The following is a 27,633-nucleotide window of genomic DNA, read 5'->3' on the forward strand; positions in this document are numbered from 1 at the left end:
AGAAGTCACTGAGCTCCTTCGATTTGCGTGCACACCGGGAGGAGGCCCATGTGGTCCGTCAATGAGCGACCCTTAAACTTTAGCACTTCGGACTACTTTACCAACGCTGGGAAGTGTATGTTTGAGACGGTTATGTTATGAAGATGCTGCTAGAAGCAAAGAATACCGAGGAGACCGCGGTGCTAAAGGCGGTTGCCGGTAAGTAGTGGAGGCCGCCGGGTCGCAGCTAATATCATATCGGTCTTTATGGACCTACTCTTACGCAGTTGTTCAAAAAAGCTTAAGAAATCAAACAAATGTTTAAATTCTTAAACGTTGTGAGTTATAACGTTGGGATTATTATTTAGATGACTTGTTGGTGGCATGATCTGACAGTGCCACACAAATTCACGGGCTCTAAACATTGAAGGGGTAAGGGTAGAATTCCTAATCCAAGTTTCCATTCTCCTCTGAAGTAACACATTTTTAGCTAACCCAAAAATTTAAATGATTTTTAAAAAATTACAAATTCTAAAATGGTAAAGTCCCATATGGTATTAAAATGCTTATTATGTAAAGTACATCCTCTGTAAACCAGACTGCTGTGACCATATTAGCTGTAATAATATTAGCAAACCTTACTGATTCTGGAATAACACTTTTCACTAATGAACCACAGTTGGACTTGATACTGTAATCAGAATAACTTTTTTGACCTTGTTGTCACAATCGAATTGAAATATTTTACAACTAACTTTTTGGGAAAATAATAAGTTTGAAGTTAGAGATTAATCTCCAGTAAAAAGAGGCATTAGTGCACTTTTTTGAAGGACTGATGATGTAGTGTTTGATTACATTCTAATCTTTGTTATGCAGGATCACTAAATTACTATAAAAATTGCATGGTGGTGTAGTGGTTGGGGCTCTTTCCTCACAGCATGAATTTTCATGTCCTGAAACAGAACATCAATGGGGACCTTTCTGTGTTGAGTTTGCATGTTTTCCCCATGCATGCATGGGTTTTCTCCGGAGACCCTGGCTTCCTCCGACCGTCCAAAACATGGTTGATAGGTTAATTGAGGCAAGGGACTCTAAATTGTCCTTAGGTAGGAATGTGCATGGGTGCGTGATTTGTGGCCCTGCGACAGACGGGCAAACTTTCCAGGATGTCCCCTGCCCTCGCCCACGAGTGGCTGGGATAGGTTCCGGCAGCCACGTGACACCGTAAGGGACAAAACGGGTTCAGAAGATGAATGAAAGAATGGTATAGCCAAAATCTTGACCATTTGTCAACATGAAATGTAGAAAAACAGATCTGACATCAATGGGATTCAGGTGAGAACAGAGAAAACTAGGTGGTACCATATCACAAAAAAGTGATGCAATCACATGAACAAGGATTAGGAGAAGCATTTTATGGGAGTACTTCATTAGTTTTATGTCTGTCCATCAAAAAGCTAGGTACAAATCCAGCAGAAATTTTTTTCCGAATACCCCTTGTGTGGGACATATTTTATTTTAACAACAATGGTTATAAATCTTTTGACAAACTAGAGGTATGTCCCCTATTGTGATCTAGGCCAAACCTTATTCATTTCAATCATATTTTAAAAAACATTTTTAATTTGTGTTGGACCGGATGGAAAAGAAAAGGAGGGAGGAAGGGAGAAGGATGTTGGGGGGTGGGGGTGGGGGGGTCATGAAACAGCATAGAGCAACTACTTGCTGGATTGTGATAATCATTATGGTCAGGTTCAAATATAATACAAATCTAGAAGGGCCGGGGCCTGTCCACACCCAATTGTTATAAACATATCTGCTGGCTCCAAAAATGTCCACATGTCAACATGTACACAGTACAAACCACCTAGTGTGAAATATTCATTTAATCACGCAAACTATTTGTGCAAAAATGAGCTAACACCTGTGCTCGAGTGAGTGTTTATGTTCATCTAAAGTGGATAATGCAATGTAAAAAGAAGGGGGAATGCCCAACAATTCCCACACCAAGGCTCCTGCCACAGGGGTCCCCTCCCCAAAGCCCAAGAGCAGGGAGGCATGAGGGGACAGAGAGTGCAAGCTCCAGCCCAACCAGAAGAGACTGCCCCAGACGAGCACCCCACCACCACCCAGGAGTTCCCCCTGCCCCAACCCCAGGGACGAGCCAGGGTCCGCCAAGGAAGACCCGGCCCACGCTCCAGGCAGCCATCCACCTCGCCCACGGTTGGACGCCCTAGAGAAGTGGGGGTCCACAAGGAGTGTTGTAAACATGGCCCGACCAGGCTCACCTGCAGTTGGAATTTTTGCGATCCCCGGCTTTAGGTCTTGCCAGAGAACTCAGGGATCCCTCTCCCTGCGTGGAGAGAGGGTTGCCGGGCCCAGGAAGCCAGCACCCAAGGGACACGGCTGCCGTCACTGAGGGCCTCGTACCCCCCTCCAGGGATGGGGTAGGGGTCAGATAGTCCAAGGTCCCACCTTCCTTGTGAAATGTATGTGTGTGTGTTTGTGAGGGTGTGTGTGCATGTATGTGTGTGTGTTGGAGTGTATAGTTTGAGGGGTAAAAGGTGTGTAGGATAAGTCGGGGAGAGCTAGTAGACTGTCCGCTGGTAGTCAAACAGCCCCGGGGTCCCATTCCCCGAAGCGCCGACCCCCCCAGGCCCCACACCACCCACCCCCAGAGCAAGCCGGGGGGGAGGGGGGGGTGCTCACTTCTCTTATACAATGTGTGGTTTTTCTGTAGGCTGGAAATTATTTAAAAAAAAAAAAGCAGTTTTCACTCATGTGATGCGGAGCATTAACAGCTGTCTTTCGACCCACAGCTTCTGTCCTTGTTCAGGTGGAGCCGGTGGGTCGATGGTTTGAAGCGTATCTAAGGAGAAGAAACAGGAATGTGTCGGCTTCCTTCCAGGAGTTGGAGGATGAAGAGGAGTCTTCAGAGGAGTCGGAAGATGAGGAGCTTCTGCTGGAGGAGCATCCCATGCTGCGAACGCTCGACCCCAAAGACTGGAAGGTATCAGTGATGTGTTTATAAATAAATTTACATTTTCTCACAGTTTATTTTATTAGATGAAGCACCACTCGGTTTGGCCCAGCTTCATAACATGAAAAAAAAAACGCCCTGCCAGCCAGCTCCAAACAAGTTTGTAAACATGTTTTTATGTGGTTAAAAATCTTAACAGTTAAACCAAAGCCCTTTTGTAACAGGTGGAGTATATATTGGTTAGAAGAATGTGGAATATTGTCAGCGAAGATCTGGGGCTACGTTCACACTGCAGGCTGAAACGACCCAATTCCAATTTTTTTGCCCCTATGCAACACAATTCCGATCTTTTCAAGACAGTCTGAACGACACAGATCCGATCTTTTCAATTGCGACCCAGGCCACTTGGGTATGCCGTCCTGATTCCGAAACGTATCCGATCTTTTCAATTGCGACCGCCGTCTGACCGGCCAGGCGGCTTGATGAGAGCAGGCCCAAAAGGTCATTTCAGACTTGTGCTTGTTTCCCTGTGGTGACATAACCTAGGAGATTTTTAGGCTCATTCAAAACAGTTTTTTCTGAGATAAGATGATAGATCCCTAAAAAATTACCTTTTCTGACTTTGTCAAATAGATCAAAAGAAAAACACCTTTCATGCAGTTGGAAATGCCCAATTTAACAGCACTCAACTCACCTGTCCATGACGAAACCATTTAACAGCATTTTGATCCCAAAAAAGAAGTTCAGGAAAAATTATTGCCAGAACTGTTCACCAAGTAAACAAGCTTTTGGAGACACAGTTGAACTTTTAAATGTTTTGGAGAAGCTGTCTCATTTCACACTGTCGTTAATGCAGATTTTCTTTTTTTTGTCACAAACCACCCAGTGGTAATTTGGTGAACTGACTTGGCTCTAGTTTTAGTACAGAGTGAAAGGGCCAGCCTGTATTTTAAACTGGATTTGTTTGATCTTAGTACCAGTTTGCAGTTTTCTAATTGACCTCAAAACATTTTTGGTCCCAGCTAATCTGAAGCACTTCTGTATTTACTTTTTAATAAGCCGTCTTCATCTCATGAAATTCTGCAGCCTTTTGTTGCTTAAACCTAAACATTTTGATGTGACTTTTTTTTTAGTTTAAAATGAATATGCAGTATTTATTACATGAGCCTCTAAAATGTTTCATTCTAGCTTTTTATTTTTTGTTTGCAGAAAAGGTGTGATCTACAAATTATTGCACTTAGTTTTTATTTGTGAACCATCCTTACTTTTTTACTTCTTAGTTTGTAGCCTAATAAGACTAATGGCTGCGGTACATTAGCTCAGTTTTCTTTCAGCACATCTACAATTATTACATTATTCTTCAGACACATGAGGAGTATAAACCCCTTTTGGATTTAAGGCTAAACTTCATTTATATTAATTATGTTGGTATGCATTTCTTGAAGGACCGGATTGGGGGGAGGGAGGGGGGTAGAAAAGGGCTAGGGGGATATCAGAGGGAGGGGGGCTACAAAAGAAAGAGAAGAAAAAAAGGGGGGTTAAGGAAGGAGGAAGGGTTAGAAACACAAAGCAACAAGTTGCTGGAGGTTCATCATCATTATTACTGTCAGATGTAGATGTTAGTCAAAAGGATTGGGTGATTTATTTTTTTAAGTTACTTTATAACATAATTTATTGTTTATGATGCACTTGAAGTCAACACAACTAAAGTTCATGGAATCAGCATATGAGACTTAAAGCCAAATATTTAAACATTACAAACAACCATTAGTCTTTATTTGGTCCGCATTAATGCATAAAGTCATGGTAATTATCCATTTGATTTGAACTGTCGCTCTCGTTGCTCAACACGAACCCTGAGTTTTGGTCTTTCTGTCTGTCAGAACCAGGATCACTATGCCGTCCTTGGCCTCCCACACCTGCGGTACAAAGCCACACAAAGACAGATCAAAGCTGCGCGTAAGTAACCCTCCTGGCTTTTGAAGGCCCGTCCCGCGCAAATGGAACAAAGTGTTTTCTTCTCAAAATTTTTCAGACAAAGCAATCGTGTTGAAACACCATCCTGACAAAAGGAAAGCTGCAGGAGAGCAGATCCAAGAGGGAGACAATGACTACTTCACTTGTATAACTAAAGGTATGGAACAGAGCTGGCGGCCCACATGAGTGCCGTCATGGACTGTGGTGACCCCAGTGTTGCTACCATCTCTGTTTTAGCTATTGAAACCCTGTCTGACCCAATGAAGAGGAGAGCCTTTGACAGCGTGGATCCCACCTTCGACAACAGTGTGCCTTCCAAAGGTGAAGGCAAAGAGAACTTTTTTGAGGTCTTCTCTTCTGTTTTTGAGAGAAATGAACGATGGTCTACCAAAAAGTCTGTGCCCAAACTTGGAAGCCCAGACTCATCTTTTGAAGAGGTCGACAATTTTTACTCTTTTTGGTAAGAAAGTATTTTAAGATAGTTTTGACAACTCAAAGAAGTTGGAAAAACTACTTGGAAGAGAAGATAAAACAGTGAAACTTGTATCATCTTTTCAAACTTGTGTTTAAAGGTATAACTTTGACTCGTGGAGGGAATTTTCATACTTGGATGAAGAAGAAAAGGAAAAGGCTGAATGGTAAGATTTGGATCACATCTGTGATTTTCCAGAGTACAGCATGGCTAACTGATGGGAAAAACATTTGTCTGTCCTCTGTAGTCGGGATGAGAGGAGGTGGATTGAAAAGCAGAACCGAGCTTCCAGAGCTCAAAGAAAGAAGGAGGAGATGAACAGAATCAGAACACTAGTTGGTATGGACTCATTTTTTCATAACAGAACCAATGAAAGTTCTATAATGCCAATAAATGGTGTTGATTAGTGATGCACGATATTGACTTTTTACTACCAATACCGATACCAGATATTTTCCTGCCTCTTGTAGCCGATACCGATATTAAACCGATATTTTTTGTAAATACCCTATGAAAAAAGTATTAGTAAGTACAAAGTAACAGCGAATGGCTCTTATGAATTCAACAAATTCGCAGAACTAGTTTTACCTGCAAATAAATTAAACAACAGATTATATAAACATTTTCTTAACCTTTTCAGTCTGCCATACATCCGTGAACAGAGTGCATTTCCATGGTCAGAACAAATACTAAGACTTTAACTTAAACAGGAAAGTAACAAGTAACTTTTTCAATACAAATAATGCCCAATATAGTAATGTGCAAAAGAAATAGTTTAATTTTAAAGTTGTCACCTATTTCCATGCATGCCCTGCAGTTTTTTTCTTTTCTTTTGAGAAGACGGCAGCAAAGATGGCAGCTTCATATCCTTTCCACACATAGCGGTGGTGAATTTTTAAATAGCTTGTGAGATTTGTGGTGCTGAAGCTTGACCTTTTTCCCTCTTTGTGACGCTTCTGTCGAACAGATTTTGCAAACAGCGAGTGAGTCATTGGTCTTATGTAATCTTTGACTCACAGACGTGAATCTTATAAGTAAAAAAAAAAAGTTCTGCACAGGTTTAGATCGGTTTTTCCTGGAGGAACACTACTCTGCATTCTTTTCAGTCCTACCCTGCTCAAACATACCTGCTTAATGATGATGAGCTGAGTCAGGTATGCTTAAGCAGAGCGACATGGAAAACCTGCAGGACAGAATATCCATAGGACCAGTGCCGGGAACCACGGGGTTGGATGAATCGCTGAGGAACAGCAAGAAGCTCAGCTGTATATGTTCAGCAGAACGACTGGTAGAAAACATTAATGATGCTGAAAAAAGAGGAATCGGATGGTTTGTTTCTGCAGACATGGCCTACAGCTGTGACCCAAGAATAAAGAAGTTTAAGGAAGAGGAGAAGGCAAGGAAAGAATCCGAGAAGAAAGCAAAGGCCGAAGCCAAGAAGAGAGAGCAGGAAGAGAAGGAGAAAGTAAGTGCTGGATCATCTGTTCACTGTGATTGGGACACGAGCTAAGAGCATCAAATATAGTGTTTTTAGTCTGAAAGCAGGGGGCTCCACATTTTTTTGGTATGTGAGCTACTTTTGAGATAGACCAGTCATGGCCTGGAATTCTGCACCTAAGTCACCTTATTCAACTTCAAAGTTGACAACTTCTACTATATCCTCAGTCAAAAATACTACTTTTATGTGTTAATAATTCAAAAACTACACAGTAATAGTACACAAATCTTTGCGAGCTAGCTTTGTTGTGTTATTAATATTATTATTATTTTGTAGCAATACATAATTAGAACAGATGAGACGTTTTATAATGAAAACAGAAACCTGGACGATCGCATTTAAATCTCTGTAAACGGTGGGGAGCATGACATTTCTAAAGCCCAGCTGGTTTAACCACGGCTGAGCAAACAACAGCTCCTGGCCCATGGACAGAACTCAAGAAGCACGTGCTGGTGGACACTGGGCCTTGATCCCTCGGTTGGGAACAGTGGCCCCAGCAGCAGGCGCCATGGCAAGACGGCTGGGTTTCTGTCTCGCTTCGGATTTAGGATGAACACGAGCCAGCCCAGGCTTCAATAAAAGCTCCGGTGGGACGGAGTGGTCCTCTGTCTGAGACTTAGCACGCATCGAGCCAACAGAATACCCACTGGTGAAAGAAAGAAAGAAAGAAAGAAAGAAAGAAAGACAAAGGTGCACTCAGTGTACGTAGTTAAACACAGTGATGTGTGTTCCAGAGGATGTTTGATTGGCTGTTCTGTATGTCAATCAAGTGACATATGACACGGTGAGGGTGATGATTCACAGACCTCAAAAAACTTTTTTTTTTTTTAAATATGACTTTGAAGGCTCGCGATATACCGTCACATCCCTCGTTTTCGATGTAATGAGCACAAAGCAAACAGAATGCTATGCTTGGTTTGACAGTTGCAGCTACTTTTGCTCACTTGAGCATAACTGTTACTGCTTTTAAAATAATAATTTACTGAATAAAGGCAACTAACGCAATGCGACACACCTTTATTTAAAAGCGGTTGGTAAATGTTTATTACACAGTGTAGGTTAGGAAGTTTCATTCATCTGTTCATCTTCAAAACCGCTGCTGGAACCAACCCAGCTAGTATTTGGTGAAGGTGGCGTTCCCCCTGAACAGGTCACCAGTCTGTTACACAAACACACACTCTTATTACACCCAGGGACAACTTAGTCATCAATTAACCTATGTAGCATGTTTTTGGACTGAGTGTCAACCACTACTCCACCATGCAGCCCTGTGTCCTGCACTGTCTTGGTTAAAAAAGTGCACCAGAAATGGATCTGAAAGGAGCAGAGCGCCCCCTACTGTCAGGACTGTAATATGTGAAACTTGCAGTCTGTCTGTTTATATGTCTGGTCCCTTTCTCTGTTCTGGTACCAGGCCCGGCAGGCAGAGCTGGAAGCAACCCGCTTAGCAAAGGAGAAAGAGGATGAGGAGGCCAGGCAGGCAGCTGTGCAGGCAAAGAAGGAAAAGGAGATCCAGAAAAAGGCCATCAAGAAGGAAAGGCAGAAGCTCAGGACCTTCTGTAAGGTAAACCCAAAGGCTTTTCTGTAAGCGCCACATGTTTAAAGGATGTGTGTGAGTGTCAGATTCAGTTGGTTGCCTCTATTGCAGAACTGGAGCTACTTTGCTGACAATGAAGCTGATGGAGTGAAAATGATGGAGGAAGTGGAGAAACTGTGTGAGCGTCTGGAGCTGATGAGGTACAGATCCAGTAGGATTTAGACATCAGGATCACAAACATTTCCATGAATATTTACACCAACACTCTTATTTTCTTTTTATCTATTTTCTTTCACATGTCTCAGTTTGAGCAAAAAATCAAGCTAAAATCTTCACTTTGTTAACAATCAAACCTCTGAAAAGGCCTGATTTTTCTTAGTTTACAGACATTGAATGAAACTTTGGCCTCGGGCTCTAAAGAGGAATGCAAGGCAGCCGTGGAGAGACAGGTACTTTGTCTTTTTTTCTGAATTATTTGTTATTTTTATGTCCTGAGACTGCAGACATCACCTGTCTATTTGAAAGAGTTCATCCTGTAAAATATTCTGATCTAAAATGATGACCAACTCTAATCCTCTTGGCATAAAGCATCTGTCATTTACAATCGGAAGGTGTTCTGTTTCATCCAAAGAAAGCAGGAAAGCAGTTGTTTAAGTCATCCCTGCTTTTCTGAACAGAAAATGTAAGAACATATGTCTTTGGTAGTTTGTTACTTTGGCTTTTAAAAAGGCTTCTTGACATTGAATATTGAATTCTTTTGCAAACCCTGTTTTAGCTGGTGACACATTTTCAAAAGAAATGTGTTTCTGTGGCATAAGTGGCAAAGCTGAGTTTTTGTCAAACTGTTGTTTCTACTGACATTTTTGAGCTGAGCCGAATCGCTCTAGTGTCTGCTCCATGAATGTGCATACAGTACCTCTTTGGACTGGGAGTGCAACCTAAAGCTGGGGTTCCATAAAACCAAGCAACCTGATAGTTTGGAGCATTTTCAAACTGGAAGAAAATGCAGTGAAGTGGATTTACCAAGATATCCTAGAGTTTCCTCACCCTGACAGGTTGTCTTTTTGATTTGTAATCAATATTTCCAAGACTACACTGACCAGCCACGGTATTGGACACACCTGTCTAACTGTTCTTTAATACCCATTTCTAATCAGCCAATCACATGGCAGCAACTCAATGCATTGAGGCCTGTAGACATTGTCCAGACGACCTGCTGCAGTTCACACCGAGCATCAGAATGAGCAAAAAGGGTGATTGAAGTGACTTTGAACGTGACATGGTTGTTGGATTTAATGAGGATTGAGGATTTAATAAAATAATAAAATGCTAATCTGCTGGGATTTTCAACTACAACCATCTCTAGGGTTTACAGAAAATTGTCCTAAAAAGAAAAAGTATACAGTAAGCAGCAGTTCTGTGGGCAGAAATGCCTTGATGATGACAGAGGTCAGAGGAGAATGGCCAGACTCGTTCAAGCTTATAGAAAAGCAACAGGAACTCAAAGAACCACTGGTTCCAACTGAGGTCTGCAGAAGAAGAGCATCTCTGAATGCACAACACGTCCGAACTTGAGGCAGATGGACTACAGCGGCAGAAGACCACACCGACCCCTGTCAGCTAAGAACAGGAAATTGAGACTATAATTCACACAGACTCGCCAAAACTGGACAATAGAAGATTGGAAAAATATTGTCTGGTCTGATGAGTCTCCATTTCTGCTGCAACATTTGGAGGCAGAGAAATCCAGATAAGATCTTGAAACTACAAACTATTCTCCATCTCCATAGTGTCTGGCCAAAATTTGTGGAGCAATAACAGAGCTTAGCTACTAGCACCCCTTTTTGCTTTCCTCTTCTGTTATTTATTGCTGGTCTCTATTGTCAGGTTTAAATATGTTTTTGCTTTAGGAACAACGACAAACACTCTTTGGAAAAAATGCATTCGATCCAACAAAGCAAGGGAAACGTGTTTTAAGCACATCAGTTTTCAAAGGTTTCTATCATGTTGAATTTGTTGTTATGCTTTCCTATTTCATAATTGTCTTGGTGGTGTTGCAGCTGTGTAGAATAACAGCAAAAAACAGTTTGGATACATCATTAGTTGAAATGGACAGGCATGTCCAAAACCCTCTCTGGCGTATCTGTCATTGAATGTCAGTTATTCTTGCCTCACTTTACTGGAGTGATGCATTTAATATTCTTACAAAAAACTGTTTTTCAATAACTATATTACTGTAAAGTAATTTGGAAAAATCATAAAATTTTTCCAAAATTAAAACAGCCAGATATAGGATGAAAATCTAAAACCTTTTCAAAGTTTGATAGTTTAGAGCAGGGGTCTCAAACTCAATTTACCTGAAGGCAGGGTCTAGCTGAGGCTGGGCCGGAACTTCTGCGCACACACACAAATGCGCAACTTGTGAGTGTCTGAGAGCTAATGCCAGTTTGAATCAGAAATTAAAAAAAAATCTAATCTTCTCAGACTTTTTACTCTATTTTGTAACACAAAATAAGATGAACAAGGACCCTGGTGTAAACAAGTTTTGTGTAACTTCCTCAGGTACATGGCTTCTTTGGTAGTAAATTTGTATGGAGCATGTACTATACTATTAACTCTATTTTTTTTCTTTGCAAAATTTACTTATAAACTCAATCAAATAAAATCAAATACCTAAATAAAAAATCAATAGGTAAATAAATCAGTAATAAATTTCTGTTCATTTAGTCTTCTATATCTATTGTTTAGAGATTTAAACATTCAGTTAATACTTTTAAATTAGAACTGTTAAACACAAAAGAAGACTTAAATTTATAGTTCTTTAACCTCCATCAATGGGTCCTCGCACTTACTTAATGTTAAAATCCCATTAGCTGTCACGCATGTAGGTGTGTGACATTTATTCTCTGCAGTTGACCCATCCCCTGGGGGAGTGGTGAGCTGCAGTCACAGCCGCGCTCAAGAACCGTTTGGTTGGGGTAATACACCGCTGCGCGTGACGGTAATCAAAACCTTAACCTTTCTCCGGGTCCCTGCGGCCCACATAAATGTTCAGCACTGGCTGCATGTATTTAGAAAGTTACATGCGAATAGACACTTTCTAAAAAGGAAAGTAAGGAACTCCTCCTGTTCCTTTCCTCCAGGAAACTTGACAGCGCGCTCCTCCTCTGTCAAGTTTCCTGCTCTAAATGTTTTCTTGATTCAAGCCCGGTCATTGTCACGCCCCAAAGAGTCATAAACCCCACTGTGATTAGTTGGTTCGTCAGCTCCGCACACGACACTGAAAAGGTGCCACTCATAAAAAAATTGGCGGGACGCACTAACATTAAACTTTCATAATAAGGCGGTGGCCGCAAAGTATCGTCTTGTATCGTCTTTTTAAGCTAAAAAAATTTAGCTTAAAAAGATAGATTTCTGAGCAGTTTCTTCGTACCTGGATGGAAAATGTAAGATTCCTTTAGTTTAAAAGTCGCTTTACTTTCTTTCTTTTTAAACTTCTGATGTGGTTGTGCTAGAAAACAGTCAGCTGGTTTAGTTTCCATCATCAGACTTTTGCTCGTCAGCTACTCAAAGCTCTGGTAACCTCAGTGCTCGCAACCACCCGGAAATTTCTGCAGGTGGAGGAGGTGAATGTTCAACTGCAAAGGGAGAGGGAGGCGGAGGTGCAGGCGATGCAGGCGGCTCGCAGTGCTGAGCAGGGCAGCGGAGGAGGAGGAGGAGGAGGTGGTGGGAAGGGCTGGAATGAAGACGACCTGCAGCTGCTGATCAAAGCTGTCAACCTTTTCCCTGCTGGAACCAACGCCAGGTTTAAGATCCATGAATGCTTGGCAAGATGGAGAATGTTTGCAATATGTGAAGATGGTTTTACATAGTTATGTCAGTGAGCTGTGTTTCAGAGAAATGCTTTTCTTTCAGATGGGAAGTTATTGCCAATTACATGAACTTGCACTCCAGCAGCGGCTTGAAGAGGACGGCCAAAGATGTAATTAACAAAGCCAAGAACCTGCAGAGATTAGGTGAGGAGAGGTCACAGCATCACAGTGATGGTTGGAAACAATTCGTAATGTGTCTACATGCACATTCCTCCCGTAGATCCACTGCAGAAAGGCGAGGTCAACAGGAAAGCCTTTGAAAAGTTCAAGAAGGAGCACACGTCAGTGGCGCCCTCCATAGACAACGCTGCACCCTCGGAGCGCTTCGATGGTAGGCCTTCGCTTTACAACACGTTAGGAGGATGAGGGGGCTTGCTGAGAACATCCCAGACAAAATGCCAGGTTCTGGTGATACTTTTGAGGCAGCTACTACTACTGCTAGCCTCCCTGAGTTGGTTGATAAGGAAGTGAATGACAAAATACTTGGTTTGACAAATTCATCAATTAATTGAAAGTTATTAAAGTTATTTAAAGTTGGATCAAAGTAGGGGGCGCTAGAGAGCAGGCAAAGGCGTAGGCATCATAGAAGACAAGCTCTGTTAAAAACAAATTAAAGAAATTTTTTTCAGACACTTTATGCCAGAAAAAACATCAGAACTCTACTTTTCGTCATCTTAATCTCTAAGAATACTGTAGATTGAAATCGAAAAAATGGCCAATAATCTTCGAAAATTCAAATACTCCGGTGCGGCGCCAACTACGGGACCCAAAACATCGACTTGTGAGGGTTCACCATCCAAAGCTACCACCTCAAAACCTGGAGACCCAAATGGACTCGTCGGCTCTGAAGGCTGAAAGCGGACATTGCCGCAATGTTCAAGCTGGAACTAAAGGCAGCGCTCACAGAGGACTTTGAAGCCATCAAGGCGGAGCTGTTCGCCTTGAAGACCGAGCTGGCCAGAAGCACTGCAGCAGTCCGCTCTGAGGTGTAAACGAGGAAAGCAACGACAACACACATGGAACACGCGCTTTCCTCTCAGTCAGATGATGTATTGTCCCTTCAAACCAAGGTTGAAAAACTCGAATCAGATGTGAACAACCTGCGAGGGAAATGTCTGGACATGAGGGGCGAATGAGGCGCACCGACAGCCACATACTGAATGTTCCAGAGACCTCCGGCTCCAGCTCGCCGACAGCAGTGTCCAAACTTCTTAAAGAAGTCCTAAATATGGATGAAGATATACTGATAGACCGATCTCACAATGGATTAGAATCAAGAAGCCAAAACGGCAAACCCAAAGTCATCGTTGCAAAAGTTCACCACCATCAGGACTGTGATGACCGCCAGAGAGTCCAGACCCGTCCGCTGGAAAGGAAAAGACATCCTCATCTTCCCCGATTAACTCAGAGGAAGCCGTGGTTTATGTGAAAACCAAGATCCTACCTGGAACAATAAATGACTGTTGCTCTGAGTAAGTAAGAGCTGGAGAAAAGATGCGAATGAGGCTAAATTTGATGCTGACGCATTCCTATCAGTAGTTACTGTTTTGTGAACAGTTAAAAACTTCCCACTCTTTTATTTAACCTTTGACTGGAAAATCTTTTTCAAAAAGCTGTTTTATGTTATCCCAGGGTCAGATTTGTTAACCAGTTACAATCTGGGATGGGAGTGATATGTTCTTATTAATACTTTACTCTCTTTCGAAATGGCATAAGGTGCCTGATAATTAATAATTTAATGATATAGCAGATCTGTCAGTAGGAGTTACATTGCCCTGTTTTTAAGCACTTAGATGTGCATTTTTTTGGGGGTTTGTGTTCTGATCAGTTAAGATTTGGATTTCACTGTACAACGTTTTTATATTGTATTTTCCGATGTTTTTGTTTTCAATCTCAATTTGCATTTAATTTTTACTTTTCTTTTTGATGGTCATTCTAATTTCCAATTGAGCGTTTATATAAGTGACAAACCAGTAACTCAACTTCCAATTAAATATCACCACAACTAAAGCAGATTTCTTAAACAAACCAGCTGGGTGTGACCTAAATTTTACAAGTTGGAATGTAAAATCTTTAAACACCCCAGTCAAACGTAAAAAAGTAATGAACCATTTAAACAAATTAAAAGCAGGAATTGTTTTTCTTAAAGAGACTCGTCTCCGAAACTCTGATCACTTTCGACTTAGGGGAGGGTGGATTGGACAAACATTTCACTCTAACTTCCACTCTAAATGTAGAGGTGTGGCTATTCTTATCAATAGAAACATCCCATTTGTAATGTCCAAAGTTGAAACAGACACCTCTGGGCGCTACCTGATAATCACAGGCAGACTATACAATACACCAGTTATCCTAGTTAATGTCAATGCACCACACTGGGACGACAGATCTTATTACATTTTCTCCCAAACATGAACACTCATCACTTGATATTTGGAGGAGATATGAACTGTGTACTGTGGCCTAGTTTAGATCGCAGTTCATCACGATCTGCATCCCTATCCGGTTCAGCTCTTCAATTACAACGCTTTTTTAATACAAACGGCGTTGTTGACACTTGGCGATTCTTAAACGCCCATCTGTTTTTGTGCCATAAGGCATTTTAATGTCAGACAATAACACGCATTCTATTTTTTAAGATAAAGTGGTTGGTACATTATGAACTCCAATTTAAAAATGTTTGTAGACAATTTCCAGAAGATATTTGTTAACTTAGTAAAAGTTTAGTAAAAGATGATCAAAGACAAAATTAGTTAAATTACTTTATTTGTTCACTAAATTTCATGTTGGGAGTGTTTAAAATGTGATCCAGATTTTTCCCTAAAAAATCATACAGAACCTTCAGCCTCATTCGACTAGTGTGCTGCAGATAAGCACAACTAGACAAAATGTCAGTTATTTTATAATTATTAATTGTCAATTCACTGTCTGCAATTTTATTAGTAGCGTCCTCTTAAGATTAGTCGGTTGCTGAATTTTCTGCAGAACAGATATGCTATGTGGTACAGACTCCAGTTTTGCTTTAATGTCAAACGCTCTTCGTCTGTTTCCGCCTTTTCTCCACTAAGAGACTTGTTACCATGGAAGTTTCAGTTTGAACTGCTGCTTTAACCCTTGTTCTAGCTTAGATGACCCCACCCTTACATTGACGTGTTCTCCCTACCATGACAAAGGTGGGTAAAGGTGGAAAGATTTCATGTAATCCATGGACACCAGTGAAGATCACAAATTAATGAAGAAAAAAGTTTTAACGCACTGGGTAGTGGGTCTAGATTACCCAACTCCCAATGTAAAAGTGCCTAGGATAGCACAAGGGTTACAAACACATCATATGACTAATGTGGTGGAGAGAATCTGGTGATTTTTCAAAATAAAACTTCTGAGCCTAAATTTGAAAACTTTCTGCATTCAGTAAATCAATTTTATTTATAAACAAGTTACAACAAAAAAGGCAATTGGAACATATTTAAATTCTGAAATTCTTTTTAAATAACTTCTGTAGCTTCATTTTCTTTTTTTGATGTTCCTGTTACCTCAGCAAACATTTACATTTTTTTGGAGGTTGTTTTGTTTTCAATGAAGCAAATTGAGCTAAAGTATTTAAGGATTTTTAAGCAGCAAAATAAATGTTTTCATCTATTTTAGAAGAAGTTAAGCTTCCATATTTCCTGCATGAAGCACTATCAGCTCCTGGTTTTTTCCTTCGTCCTTCCTGAAGTCTTTTTGTGGTCCTCAGCCTCTGGCGAGGGGAATCTGGCGCCCTGGACCACAGAGGAACAGAAGCTCCTGGAACAGGCGCTGAAAACGTACCCGGTCAGCACGCCTGAACGCTGGGAGAAGATCGCTGCTGCAGTTCCTGGTCGAACCAAGAAGGACTGCATGAAGAGGTACAAGGTACGAGATCTAAGCCCACGTACAGGTCTACCACTCCGCAGCCGCTGTGGCCACAGGAAACTGCAAACTATTTTATGGTTCAGTTCGGTCCATCTCCAGCTAACCGATCCTCTGCTTCTTCCTCAGGAACTGGTGGAGATGGTTAAAGCAAAGAAAGCTGCTCAGGAACAAGTGGCAGCCAAGAGTAAAAAATGACCAGAACCACAATCCCTTATTTTAATGTTATTGTGTTGTTCTTTATTTTATAATAAAAAAACCTAGAAACATAAATGTCTTTCTTTGGTGGATGCTGGGTGGTTGTGTTCAGCCTTTCATCCAGAACATTACACTACGGAGCTGGTTGTAGTCGGGTAGCTGCTCGATTGGACCTGGCGTTAACAGAGAAAACAGTCAGTTCTGCCACAGCTTAGAACCCAGCCTTTGGTGGTGCCAGAACTTTCTTCAAATCGACAAATAAAACTCACATCCATAAAAGACTGAAGCTGTAGCTCTAATGTGGGAAGTTACACACAGAATCAAAGCAGCCCCACCTCCTGCTTCAGCTGACACTGTTTACAAGAGGTGGAGCTATAGCTTCAACCAACACTGTTTGACAGGAGGCAGAGCTGCTTAACCCTTGTGCTATCTTAGATGACCCCACCCTTACTTTGACGTGTTCTCCCTACCATGATAAAGGTGGAAAGATTTCATGTAATCCATGGACACCAGTGAAGATCACAAATCATTGAAGAAAAACGGTTTAGCGCACTGTCTAGTTGGTGTAGAACTCCCAACTCCCAGTGGTGTTAACCCTTGTGCTATGTTAGGCACTTTAACATTGGGAGTTGGGTCATCTAGACCCACTAGACAGTGCTCTGAACCTTTTTTCTTCAATGATTTGTGATCTTCACTGGTGTCCATGGATTACATGAAATCTTTCCACCTTTGTCATGGTAGGGAGAACACGTCAAAGTAAGGGTGGGGTCATCTAAGATAGCACAAGGGTTAAATATCCTCCTCATCCTCTCCCTCCCTTTCACTTATGGTGCAGAAAGAATTAAACCTCACAAGATAAAATAACTCGGCAAAACACAGTAAAACAGCTAAACAACTAAACACATTTAGTCAAAACCCACAATTAAACCCAAATCTGTCCAGACAGGCAAAGGGAATGGTATCCCACAATCCCTTGTGGTGCTGATCTAACAGCAGCACCAAAGTTACACCTACTCAATTGAATTAATTTGAATGAAGGTAAAATAAATGTCTGATTACTACCTGTTACTTTTAAGCTGACTTAACTAAAAAGAATTGATTTATATTAACTAAAGCAAATAATTAGGTTAGAAAAGTTCATCTTTCCAACATCCATATGTGGTCTTATCACCCTTTCATGGTGGAAAAAGTATTATCTGAGCTTCTTCATCCACTAAATCATCTTCAAATGGACACGCCATGCTGCTTCACCTCTCTGAAAACAAACTAACCTTCAACTAAACCTGCTCCAGACCAGGTTATGTTCAGAGCATGAGTTGCCAGGGAAACTAAGCATACCCTGGAACATACCTCTGTTTTTGGAACTGAAAGCGGTGGTTGTACACTTCTTTAGCCTCAAACTTACCATGGGAGCTAGCATAACCTGCTTTCTGGAATACCCCCCAGATCATTTTGGGGGAGGACTGGATGTAAATTGTGAAGTTAGATGTTTTTCTAAAATCCTGAACTGATTTCATCCTCTGCACGACAATGGTGATGATAGAAGACGTACCAACAGCTGCTATGGCGGGAGCTCTGTTGTAAATGTATTTAGTGCACACTTCCTTAATGGTCTCAGCATCAATGGCCTGTGAATGGATAAAAACATTATGTTTGCATGAAAGATACTTTATCCTGATCATTTATCCAGCTCTTAACGGTACACTCACATCAATCCGGGCCTCCAGTTCATGCAGAGGAATCCTGCGACTGTAGCAAAGCATCTGTCGGCCGATGTCTTCGCAGATCGGGGTGGATCCTGGAGAAATAAGTGGTTGATGTGGACGTTTGTCTTTCTGATGGGGCAGCTCCATGCTGGTAGATCTTACCGTCCAGGTGCAGCAGCATGTTGGTCTTTAGTAGGTTTTTGGCGCGAGCCACCTCAGATTCTGTCACGCTGGTGCATAGAGACATCCTGAGAGGAACAGGCTTTTTAAGCCAGAGGTCATTCTGACAGCAGCTTGTGGGATTGGGACAAACTCACCATTCCCTTTGGGTGAAGTGCATCATATCCTCCACTGTGCCAGGCTCACACACCATGTAGAGCCCCCACAGCCCTGTGTCTGTGTAGCAGGTGTTGAAGGACTGAAAGCTGTGGCAGAGGTTCCCCTGACAGGCCATCTGAGCCAGTTTACTGGACAGGTTCTGGGTTCAGAAATTACATGCAGATGGACATCACTTCAAGAAAACATCCAGATCCACCGGCAGTATTTCAGTCGGGCCACATAGGGTTCTAAAATTAGATAGAAGGGCCGGACCAGGAGCAAATGCATGGAGTGAGAAAAAAATAACATGGAATCTGGATGAAAACATTTGGATTGAAAATGACCGTATATTTTAAAACAGAACATTTGAGAGTTTTTAGTTTAAAACGTTTGTTCTCATTTTAAAGCCAATTGCACCAACGGCTTGATGTACCTCGTGTAAAACTTATAGACATGAGACATGTGGTGTCTGAATTATTGGAAGAATGAAAAACAACAAATCTTCCAACATCACATGAATGCTAGAGTTGGGGTCCCCAAACTTTTTCTTGTCAGGACCACAATAACTCTTTTTCTTTAAAACTTTAAAGTTCTCTTGTCTTTCTTTTATTGTGAACCCCTTCAGGGAGTTGTAAAGTGCTATATGAATAAAGTTTCATTCATTCATGATCCTTTTAATAAACACTATTTATGAAATAAAAAATGATCAAATAACTCTGTGTTTTTCAAAGAGACAAAGACCTCTCCCGTTATAGTCCCATTGAGATTTTGAGGGCTGCAGCTCCTCACACATCTCACAGTTTGCACTAAAACCGAGCAGCTGTGCTGTGTCCTGCACGTCTGTTTCTCATCCAGTAATAATGGAAAAAAAGCAAATTTCTATGTCTTCTGCGCAGGTAAGCATATATCTGCGTTACCTTTTCACCAGTACAGAGTTCCCTCGTTTATTGCAGGAGTTATAAGTTATGTTCTAAAAATAACCCGTAATCGGTGAAATCCGCAAAGGAAACTCCTCACTAGTGTTGTGGGATCTGTGCGTGTGTGTGTGCTGAAGCTGATGTGTGTGCACTCGCGCGTGTGCAGGAAGAAGGGGGGCAGGAGCGAGAGTGAGTATGTGGAGCGCGCATTCAGTTTTTGTGACTAAGTTACGGAAAATCAGTGATAAAGAAAATTACATCAAAAAGAACGGAGATTGGTTCTTTTCAGGGAAGTGAACCCCGAAGGAAGATCCGCCTTTGGCCCAGGATAAGATCTCCCCTACATCTTCTGCCCATGGTCAGGGAACAAAATCTTGGATCGCGATCAGAACTTTCATTTCATTCTAAGATCCTGGACTTAATTACAATGAAGGTTTGATCGCGATCCAAGATTTATGTAGATCTGAAGAGCTCTGCATTTCTGTACAGGAGACACATTGTTTCAGCCAATCAGGACATAGGACAGTGTGCACTGTTAGAAAAAAAAAGCAGCATAATCGCTCTAAAACAATGAGTGACACCGTAAAAGATGAACTGCGACATTATAGAAAGGTAGGAAAGCCTTATGTTCTGTTTGAAAAAAAAAAAGAAAAAAGAAATCATGCGTCTCTGATATTGTTCAGTGGGCCGGACCAAACATGGAGGCAGGCCGCATCCAGCCCGCAGGGTCGTAGATTGTCTACCCCTGTTCTGTATCCTCTCCTTCCTCACTGAGTCCTTGTAAAATGCAGGTTTTGGGTCATACATTTTGTATTGCCAAAATTAAACTTGGCGGTGTTATCTGTGATGTTTACGTCTGTTATTGCGTGGCCATGTCACCTTCGAAAGAAAAATATTTGATAGTTTTATTCTGAAAATACGAAGAAGGTTTTAATTTTGAAATCCAGACCCCTTTCCGTTTCCCCAGCTTTTTGCGGCAACATGACGCATCACAGGACTTTGTCCTCGTTAGTGGATTTTGCAATAATGAATGTCTTCAATGGCATCAATGCCTATTGATGCTAATATCCTTCAAACGACTTTTCCAAAATTAGCTTAATTTAGCATCTTTGAAGTGCAGCTTTAAGGCAACTTTTCAAAAACACAGCATTGTAATTGGTCCAAGGATCCCACTGACTCCAGCTTTCTCAGAGCTGGAAATAAATTCAGATGCCAAGGAGGAATCAGGAAGAAATTCTCTGAAATCTGAATACTGTTCCATTTTTTAAAAGAAAAACTACTTGAGTGCATACAATTCACACATACAGCAAAAACAAGGCCATTAGAAGTAAGTTAAAAATTCTTACCAAATCTGCAGGAAAAAATGGGGTTTAAAAAATTTGTTTTACCAAGAACTTTTACTTTAAGAAAAAAATTAACCAGTCACTAGGACATGTTTTCTCAAAACTGAGATTGTTTTGCTACCGAAAAACTTCAACCACTGAAAAAAAAAAGAAAAAATCAGATAAATTTTCTTGCAACCCAGAAAATAAGACTTTTTTTAAAAAATAAGCATCTTTTGATGAGTGATTGATAATAATTTGTCCTGTGACAGACAGGAATACAAGATTAAACATTCAGAAAATGTGAATAAATATTTTAAAATACGAGCGAAAAAGAAAAACTTCAGAATGTTCAAACTCAAAATCTGTTTTTCTGTCTTTCAGAGGATCTCTGGACCAATCACAATGCTGTCGCTTTGAAAAGTGGCCTTAAAGCTGCACTTCAGCGCTCGCTGGGACCAGCTTACAGTTTTACTCAGTCGCTTTAGCACAATTCTCAGATCAGAATGAAATTCCCAAAACTATTTGTTCAATCTTCACATCATGATGTCACTTGTGCACATCATATAAGCAGTTTCTCACTTCTTTGAACAAGTTGCAATTGATTTGGTACATCCATGCAAATGATTATGTACAATTCTCTGCTCTTTGCTACATTATCAATTGTTTATGTCATGTTGAACAAAATGTATTCTATAGTTCACTGTGCAATAGTCTTACTCCTCAAAACACCTGGTCATTAGTTCATCGTATAAGTCATTAACAGCAAAATGGTTGACCAAGTTGTCAATGTGTCAAACATATTTCGCTGCATGTCAAGAGAGGACATTCGCTGTGATGTGGATGAGAATTTGTGGCCTAACATACAGGAACGACAAAAGGTGTAGGAAGACCACACCAATTCCTACTGCACTGCCTGGACTGTTGTACAGAATATTGTCCTATCTTTTTTTTCCCTTTGTGTTACTGTTTGCAGTGGGTTTTTTCCATGTTGGTATGACATACAAATTACAATATGAACAATAAAAGTGTAAATGTGAATCTTGTCCAGTCTCTTGCAATCAAACAAAAAAGCTGTAACTTACATTTTACAATAATTGTCATCAAAACTTTAGCCATAGTTTACATCAGAACCTCCCTCTAAAGTACACAGTTATATTGACAACATGACTAAGTAAGGACTTGACATTCTGATGGCACTGACATGTTCAATGACATAAAGACATAGTTTTGAGAGATGAACTAAAGATTTTGAGCAAGTTACAGGCTTTTGCAAGATATCCATAGTGTTTTGCTGTTTGTACAAATTGTTTTGAGAAATGCACACACGTATTTGCAAACTTCAATTCTGATTTGAGAATTGTACTAAAGCGACTGAGAAAAAACCTTAAACTTCCTTGCCATTAGGGATGGGTGCTGAGCACCGGTATTGAACAAGCCCCGGGGCAACATTTTTCAAGACGGCAGTATCGTTAAGATCTGACCTCAACGGTTCTGCTTTCGGTACTGGGGAAGTCGAATCTTTTGTGTCCAACAAGATATAAACGTTATCTGCCATATTTAAAAACCAAGTCAGTCAATTTTCCATTAACTAATGATGATATTATTATTATATTATTCTTGCTGAAGAGGATAGGTCCGTCTGGCTATTTGTGTGCATGCGGGGCAGGGCTGTTGTTCAGACAGCACCCGGCGCGCGTAAAATTAATTAAATCTTCGCTAGAGCTCCCTGACAATCGTGTCAACCTGCTGCTATGATGACCGTATTTGGCGCTCTTCTGATCTTTGATCTTTTGAACTCAAACATTTATTTAATTTGTTTTATATTTACATCATGACAACAATATGTCAAAACATTGCTGTTTATTTATTTTTCTTCTTTCTTATTTTTTCATGTATTTTACTTTTGAAGTTGGAAAATGTATAAAGTAAAATGTTTTATTAAAAAAAACATTGTTGCATAATGAGGAAATAAAACACTTTATGTTCCTAATTTCTTATTTATTAATTAATTTTTCGTCCTCAAAAAGTATCGATAAGAGTATCGTTAAAATACCGGATCGATAAGCATTATCAATAAGGGTAGTAGTACTGTTAAAACGTCAACGATACCCATCCCTTCTTGCCATCAGCATCGACTCAGTACTCACCACTCCTCCACCAAATGAGCGGTCCCAGTTTCCAACAAGTGTGTTTGCCACCATGAGTGGGATGGTGTCCGGGTGGGACCAGCCAACCGCCTCTACAGCAATTGCAATGTGAGCTAGGGGCATCTTGTCATCACGCACACGCATCTAAAACCAAAGAACACAATCTCTAACTAAAAATAGCACAGATACAAGTGTGTTTTGTTCCAATACAGCAGGTTTTCATTGGATTGGAGAGTGGCTCTCAGCATACCTCACTTCCTGTGAAGTGACAGGGAGGGAGCGCCGGGGCTTCACCCTCATATCTGCCAGGAAGTTTTCCAAAGTGATACCGGGCCAAACTGATGAGCTCATTGTGGCAGACCCCTGATCAAAAACATCACACTCACAGTAATGTGGACCTCATTAGCACAGAGCAGGGTATCACATGTTCTCACCTCCAGCAGCAGCCAGCACGATTCTGGGTCCTTTGTAGTGAGTGGTGATGTACTCCACCAGGTCCCCCTTGTTGATTGTCCTGAAACACAAACACAAAACTGAGTCCCGGAGAACAGAGGAGATCTGGAAAAAGAAGAAACCCTTTACTCGCTCACTTGATGTTCTCAGTGGGGCCCAGAATGGTCCGGCCCAGCGCTGTGGACTGGTACGCTGTGGCGTGAAGGTAATCAAAAACCACTTCCTGTAGGTTGGTCTCCACTTCCTGCATCTCTCGAAGGATCACCCCTCGCTCTCTCTCAATCTCCGCCTCTCCCAGAGTGCTGTTCTGGATGATGTCAGCCAGGATCTCCACAGCTAACAAACACAAACATCATCATCGTGGTGCCAGACCAAAAAAAGGGATCTAAAGAATACTAAGGCGTTGATACAAAAAAGAAGTGTTCCCTTGTTCGTCTCAGGAGTTCTGTTCTAAAGATAATCAGAAGTAGATGAAATCTGCAAAAACTTTTTTTATTTTACAATTATTATAGAGGTTTTAAGGCTGTAAAACCCCTCACTTTCTACCCTTTCCTCTGACAGACAGGAACAGTTTTACGCTTTTCTCTCATTTAAATTCTCAAAGTTTAAACCTTCATAGAAAAATAAGTCCAGTTTTATAGAATGAAAACAGAGATCTGTTTAGAACAATTTCTATAGAGACACAGCACAGAGGGAGTGATTACAATAGTCTACAGCCAATCAGAATGCAGAACACAATGTGTTGTATTAATATTGCACTGGAAAAAAATCAGTGAAACAGTGAAAGATGAACCATGATACAACTCGGAAAGCACTGTAGTGATGTGTTTTCCTTAGTGGAATCATTGTGTCCATGATTTGGATGTACCTCGAGGCAGATCTTTGGAGAAGGCTTTGGCGTAGTACACTGTCTGCTCCCGTGACGTGTACGCGTTCAGATGAGCCCCCATGTTTTCGATCTCCAACTCCAGATCCAGCTGGGAGCGTTTTCTGGTGCCCTGCAATCACCAAAAAGCCTTTGTTTTTCCTAAAGATGGTCAGAGATGGACTTGGGACAGACTAACTTTGTCCTCGTCCCCTCACCTTGAATGCCATGTGCTCCAGGAAGTGTGCAGTGCCGTTGTTCCTCTTGTTCTCATAGCGACTGCCAGCATCTATCCAGAGTCCCACCTGGAAGAAGACACACACACCACAATGATAAATTAATCAGAAATGGACAAATATTTCCTTTGAAAAAACTAGCAGACAAAAAAGGAAGAAAAAACCCAAACTCTGTCTGGTTTTTTTGATTACAAACTTACGGTGCAGGTTGTGAGGCCTGAGTCCTCTGAAGCCACTCGGAGGCCGTTTTCTAACGTGGTCACTTTAGTTTCTGGAACGTTCAGCTGCACCTGCTGAGCCGCCCGGCTCGCCAACCATCTCTGGGGTCCAGGAAGGATCTGCACAGAGAGGACTGAAGATTCAGAGTTGCTGTTCTCTAACCTCCAATAATCTGTTCTAATGTTTCTAAGACACATAGTGTGTGTTGTATGTCTGATCTATTTGTTATATGTCTGATCTTGTTTGGGTTGTACTGGAACAATTTTGCATGTCAGTGTAAAAGCTGTACATATAACAATAAAAGGATTCTGATTCTGCTGGGATATGAAGTTCATAAATGTGCTTTATATGTCAATCCAAAAACCAATCTACAGATGACCGGAATCAACCACTACAGTCAATTTTTTTCCTCCACATTTAACGTCGCATTACTTTCATTTTATTTTTACTTTTAAATGAGCTCTTAACAGCCAAAAACATGATAGTATTTAAATAAACATCAATAGTAGAAAAACAGACCTATGGATAACTATATTGAGAATAATGGCAGGTCAAATTGACCTAAATAAAAATTAAATTAAATTTGACCTTTGAGACGTATCATGATTCCTGGAACTGTGTAATATATTTAACTAGAGAGTACAAATAGGAACATAAGAACTATGTGAAAGGAAAAAAAGGAAAGGAAAAAAAACTAAAAAAGTACAGAATAATAGGGATGGGATTATATAAATTGGCTTCCTTCCGCTCCTTTATAGGCAAATAATTCAACTCTTTTTGACATACTTGTCATTTTATGGATAAGTAAAAGGAAGGATGGATGGATGGATGGATGGATGGATGGATGGATGGATGGATGGATGGATGGATGGATAGATATGTACTATCTTTTTGTTTGTGTCTTCTCTACTATTTGTTTTGATTGCTTGATATAAACCAAATCAAAATTTTAGATGACAACATTTCTTCCCTGTGACAAACTGTAATCATATCTTTCTAAAGACGATGGGATTTTTTTCTCTCCTTCAAATAGAATTATTATATAATTGATCCCATTCTTTATTGATATTCTTGGGTTGTCCTGTGATAAAGTGACCCACGTAGATCAATATCGTGATCGAACTCAACAGGGATGGATCTCGTATTTAACACTGTTAAACTCAGTTTAAACTGCGTTCATTAAAATAACGGGAATCATTTTTCATTGAACGCTCCTGCTGATAAATGTCGGCATCAGGGAGTCGCTAAGTTTAAGCTAGCACGAAGCTGTGGCGCGTGGCGATCATGTTGCGGTTCCTCTTTACCGCAGCGACACTAAAGAGCCGCAATAGTTCCACTCGGCATTGAACACACCGTCCTACCCTAGGTACGTTATATGACGTCCGCAGTAGATGTTCCTGTAGCTTTTTCCCCGCAGATGTAAGGCGGCGTAGGGACACTGCCATATTTGTTTTTTCTTTCTGGTCTAAGACGCAACTTCCGCTAAACATGTGACGTCATAATGTCAAATAAAATTAAAAAAATACGAGGCTACTAAAACACAAACCGCTGTTACATTATTTTGTAGTTACTTTTAACCTGATTGGTAAATTTGATAATATTGAAGACTGTGGCAGAGGAGACAGAAACAAGAGAATGTAAGAAAGAGGCGATGAGACATACTGGAGGAATTGAATTATTTAGACAGTGAACAAAATGTTTCTTCATTATCTGGACAAAAACAAGTACTAAATAATTGGTTAACTATCCCTCTGTAATAATGCTTTTCTTCACTTAACGAGACATTTAGTGAATATACCACTGTCCTCTACTGTGATAGAGTGAAGAAAGGCAGGATCTGCAGCTGTTACCATGACAACATGTCACACCAAGTATTAGACAGTCCCCTTCTTGTGAAAAACAATTTAAACATAACAAATAACACGATAAAGTACTAACAATTAATAACTGATTTAATATTTCTTTCGTAAGTGACCATGGTATAAGCAGGATAATGGTCGAGGTGTATTATCAGAAATTAAGAACGTCTTATGTAGGGGATAATGCCAAACAAAGTGTGCATTATCAAAAATGAATGGACGAGGAGGAGGACGGTTGCTTCCATAAGGTTCATTAAACAGTTTCCTTCTTTGATTTATTTGTTGATTTATTGTGCTGTACGTTAAATATTGCACTGGAATGTTTGATTCAGCTGGGAATTCTCACCACCTCTCTACATGTTATTTATTGAAAGGTAAAAAATAAGCCAAAACAGACAGAGCTGGAGATAGCAGAAATGAAGATGCTCTCTTTAGGAATGACAAGAACAGAAAAGCAGATTGTGACAGTTTGGACACGTTGAGAGGAAGAACAGTGATTATTGTTGTGGCAACCCTGATACAGGAAAGGGTCTAAAGCAGGGGTGTCAAACTCATTATCACCGAGGGCCACATCCGCATAGTGGTTGTTCTTGAAGGGCCAGATTTAACTTATAAATGTAACTAAATGGATTGAAGAATAAATGTAACTACTCCTTTATGTTAAATAACTCATTATTTATTTATTCTAACTTTTTAAAGTGACAATTACAGTTGCATAGAAAACATGTGTTTGCTTGTTACTCTGACATAAATTCTTTTAAATTTGATTCTGTTAGGTTAGGTTATATGGACAGTGTTTAAGTTCTGATGTCAATCCAATATTTCAAGTCCGATTCAACCTAGATATGAACTTTTATGCTCTCGGGGGCCACATAAAATGACATGGAGGGCCACATTTGGCCCACAGGCCTTGAGTTTGACACGTGTGGTCTAAAACCAAAGAAGAATTACAAAAGTGAAACAAGTTTGAAAGAAGTTAATGGAAAACACCTCAACAGCCTGTAGAACTCGTGATTTAGAACATTGTATTTGCCACAAAATCATGCTATTTTTAGTTCAAGACCGAAATTTTGCAACGATGACAATAATTAATGATGGAGCTCGCTTTATTTGTTTGTTTATTTATCTATTATGCCGGCAAACAAACACATTGAAATACACCATCCAAAGCAGCAGGGGCAGTA

At 40.6% G+C, this 27,633-nt stretch overlaps 2 protein-coding genes across 2 annotated transcripts; one reads left to right on the forward strand and one right to left on the reverse strand.

Annotated features, from left to right (window-relative positions):
- dnajc2 (DnaJ (Hsp40) homolog, subfamily C, member 2) lies at positions 1 to 16,479 on the forward strand. Its single transcript, XM_023952420.2, has 16 exons — positions 1 to 198; positions 2,799 to 2,989; positions 4,843 to 4,918; positions 4,995 to 5,093; positions 5,174 to 5,396; positions 5,509 to 5,574; positions 5,656 to 5,747; positions 6,752 to 6,873; positions 8,321 to 8,470; positions 8,555 to 8,643; positions 8,823 to 8,892; positions 12,061 to 12,248; positions 12,359 to 12,459; positions 12,536 to 12,646; positions 16,052 to 16,209; positions 16,336 to 16,479. Exons 1-16 carry the CDS (start codon positions 138 to 140, stop codon positions 16,402 to 16,404), a joined length of 1,866 nt encoding a protein of 621 aa, XP_023808188.1. The 5' UTR covers positions 1 to 137; the 3' UTR covers positions 16,405 to 16,479.
- Positions 16,421 to 26,260, reverse strand: pmpcb (peptidase, mitochondrial processing subunit beta). Its single transcript, XM_004084633.5, has 13 exons — positions 25,952 to 26,260; positions 24,572 to 24,709; positions 24,354 to 24,440; positions 24,139 to 24,268; positions 23,408 to 23,606; positions 23,252 to 23,331; positions 23,068 to 23,180; positions 22,818 to 22,961; positions 18,428 to 18,588; positions 18,273 to 18,358; positions 18,114 to 18,202; positions 17,957 to 18,032; positions 16,421 to 16,577 (listed from the first exon to the last, which is right to left on the reverse strand). Exons 1-13 carry the CDS (start codon positions 26,078 to 26,080, stop codon positions 16,513 to 16,515), a joined length of 1,497 nt encoding a protein of 498 aa, XP_004084681.2. The 5' UTR covers positions 26,081 to 26,260; the 3' UTR covers positions 16,421 to 16,512.
- Positions 26,261 to 27,633: the final 1,373 nt, after the last annotated feature.

The sequence above is a fragment of the Oryzias latipes genome, chromosome 23, assembly GCF_053564925.1.
Source record: "Oryzias latipes strain Hd-rR chromosome 23, Olatipes_Hd-rR_3.1".
NCBI lineage: Eukaryota > Metazoa > Chordata > Actinopteri > Beloniformes > Adrianichthyidae > Oryzias > Oryzias latipes.

Bases quoted from the DNA above. Each gene is read 5' to 3' on its own strand.
- dnajc2 (XM_023952420.2), top strand. From the start codon at position 138: ATGAAGATGCTGCTAGAAGCAAAGAATACCGAGGAGACCGCGGTGCTA. The intron at 2,990-4,842 runs GTATCAGTGATG...TCTGTCTGTCAG, and splicing joins TCGACCCCAAAGACTGGAAG to AACCAGGATCACTATGCCGT. The intron at 4,919-4,994 runs GTAAGTAACCCT...AAAATTTTTCAG, and splicing joins AAGACAGATCAAAGCTGCGC to ACAAAGCAATCGTGTTGAAA.
- pmpcb (XM_004084633.5), bottom strand. From the start codon at position 26,080: ATGTTTAGCGGAAGTTGCGTCTTAGACCAGAAAGAAAAAACAAATATG. The intron at 23,607-24,138 runs GTACATCCAAAT...TGTGTTTGTTAG, and splicing joins CTCCAAAGATCTGCCTCGAG to CTGTGGAGATCCTGGCTGAC. The intron at 18,589-22,817 runs GTGAGTACTGAG...TTCTGAACCCAG, and splicing joins GCTCATTTGGTGGAGGAGTG to AACCTGTCCAGTAAACTGGC.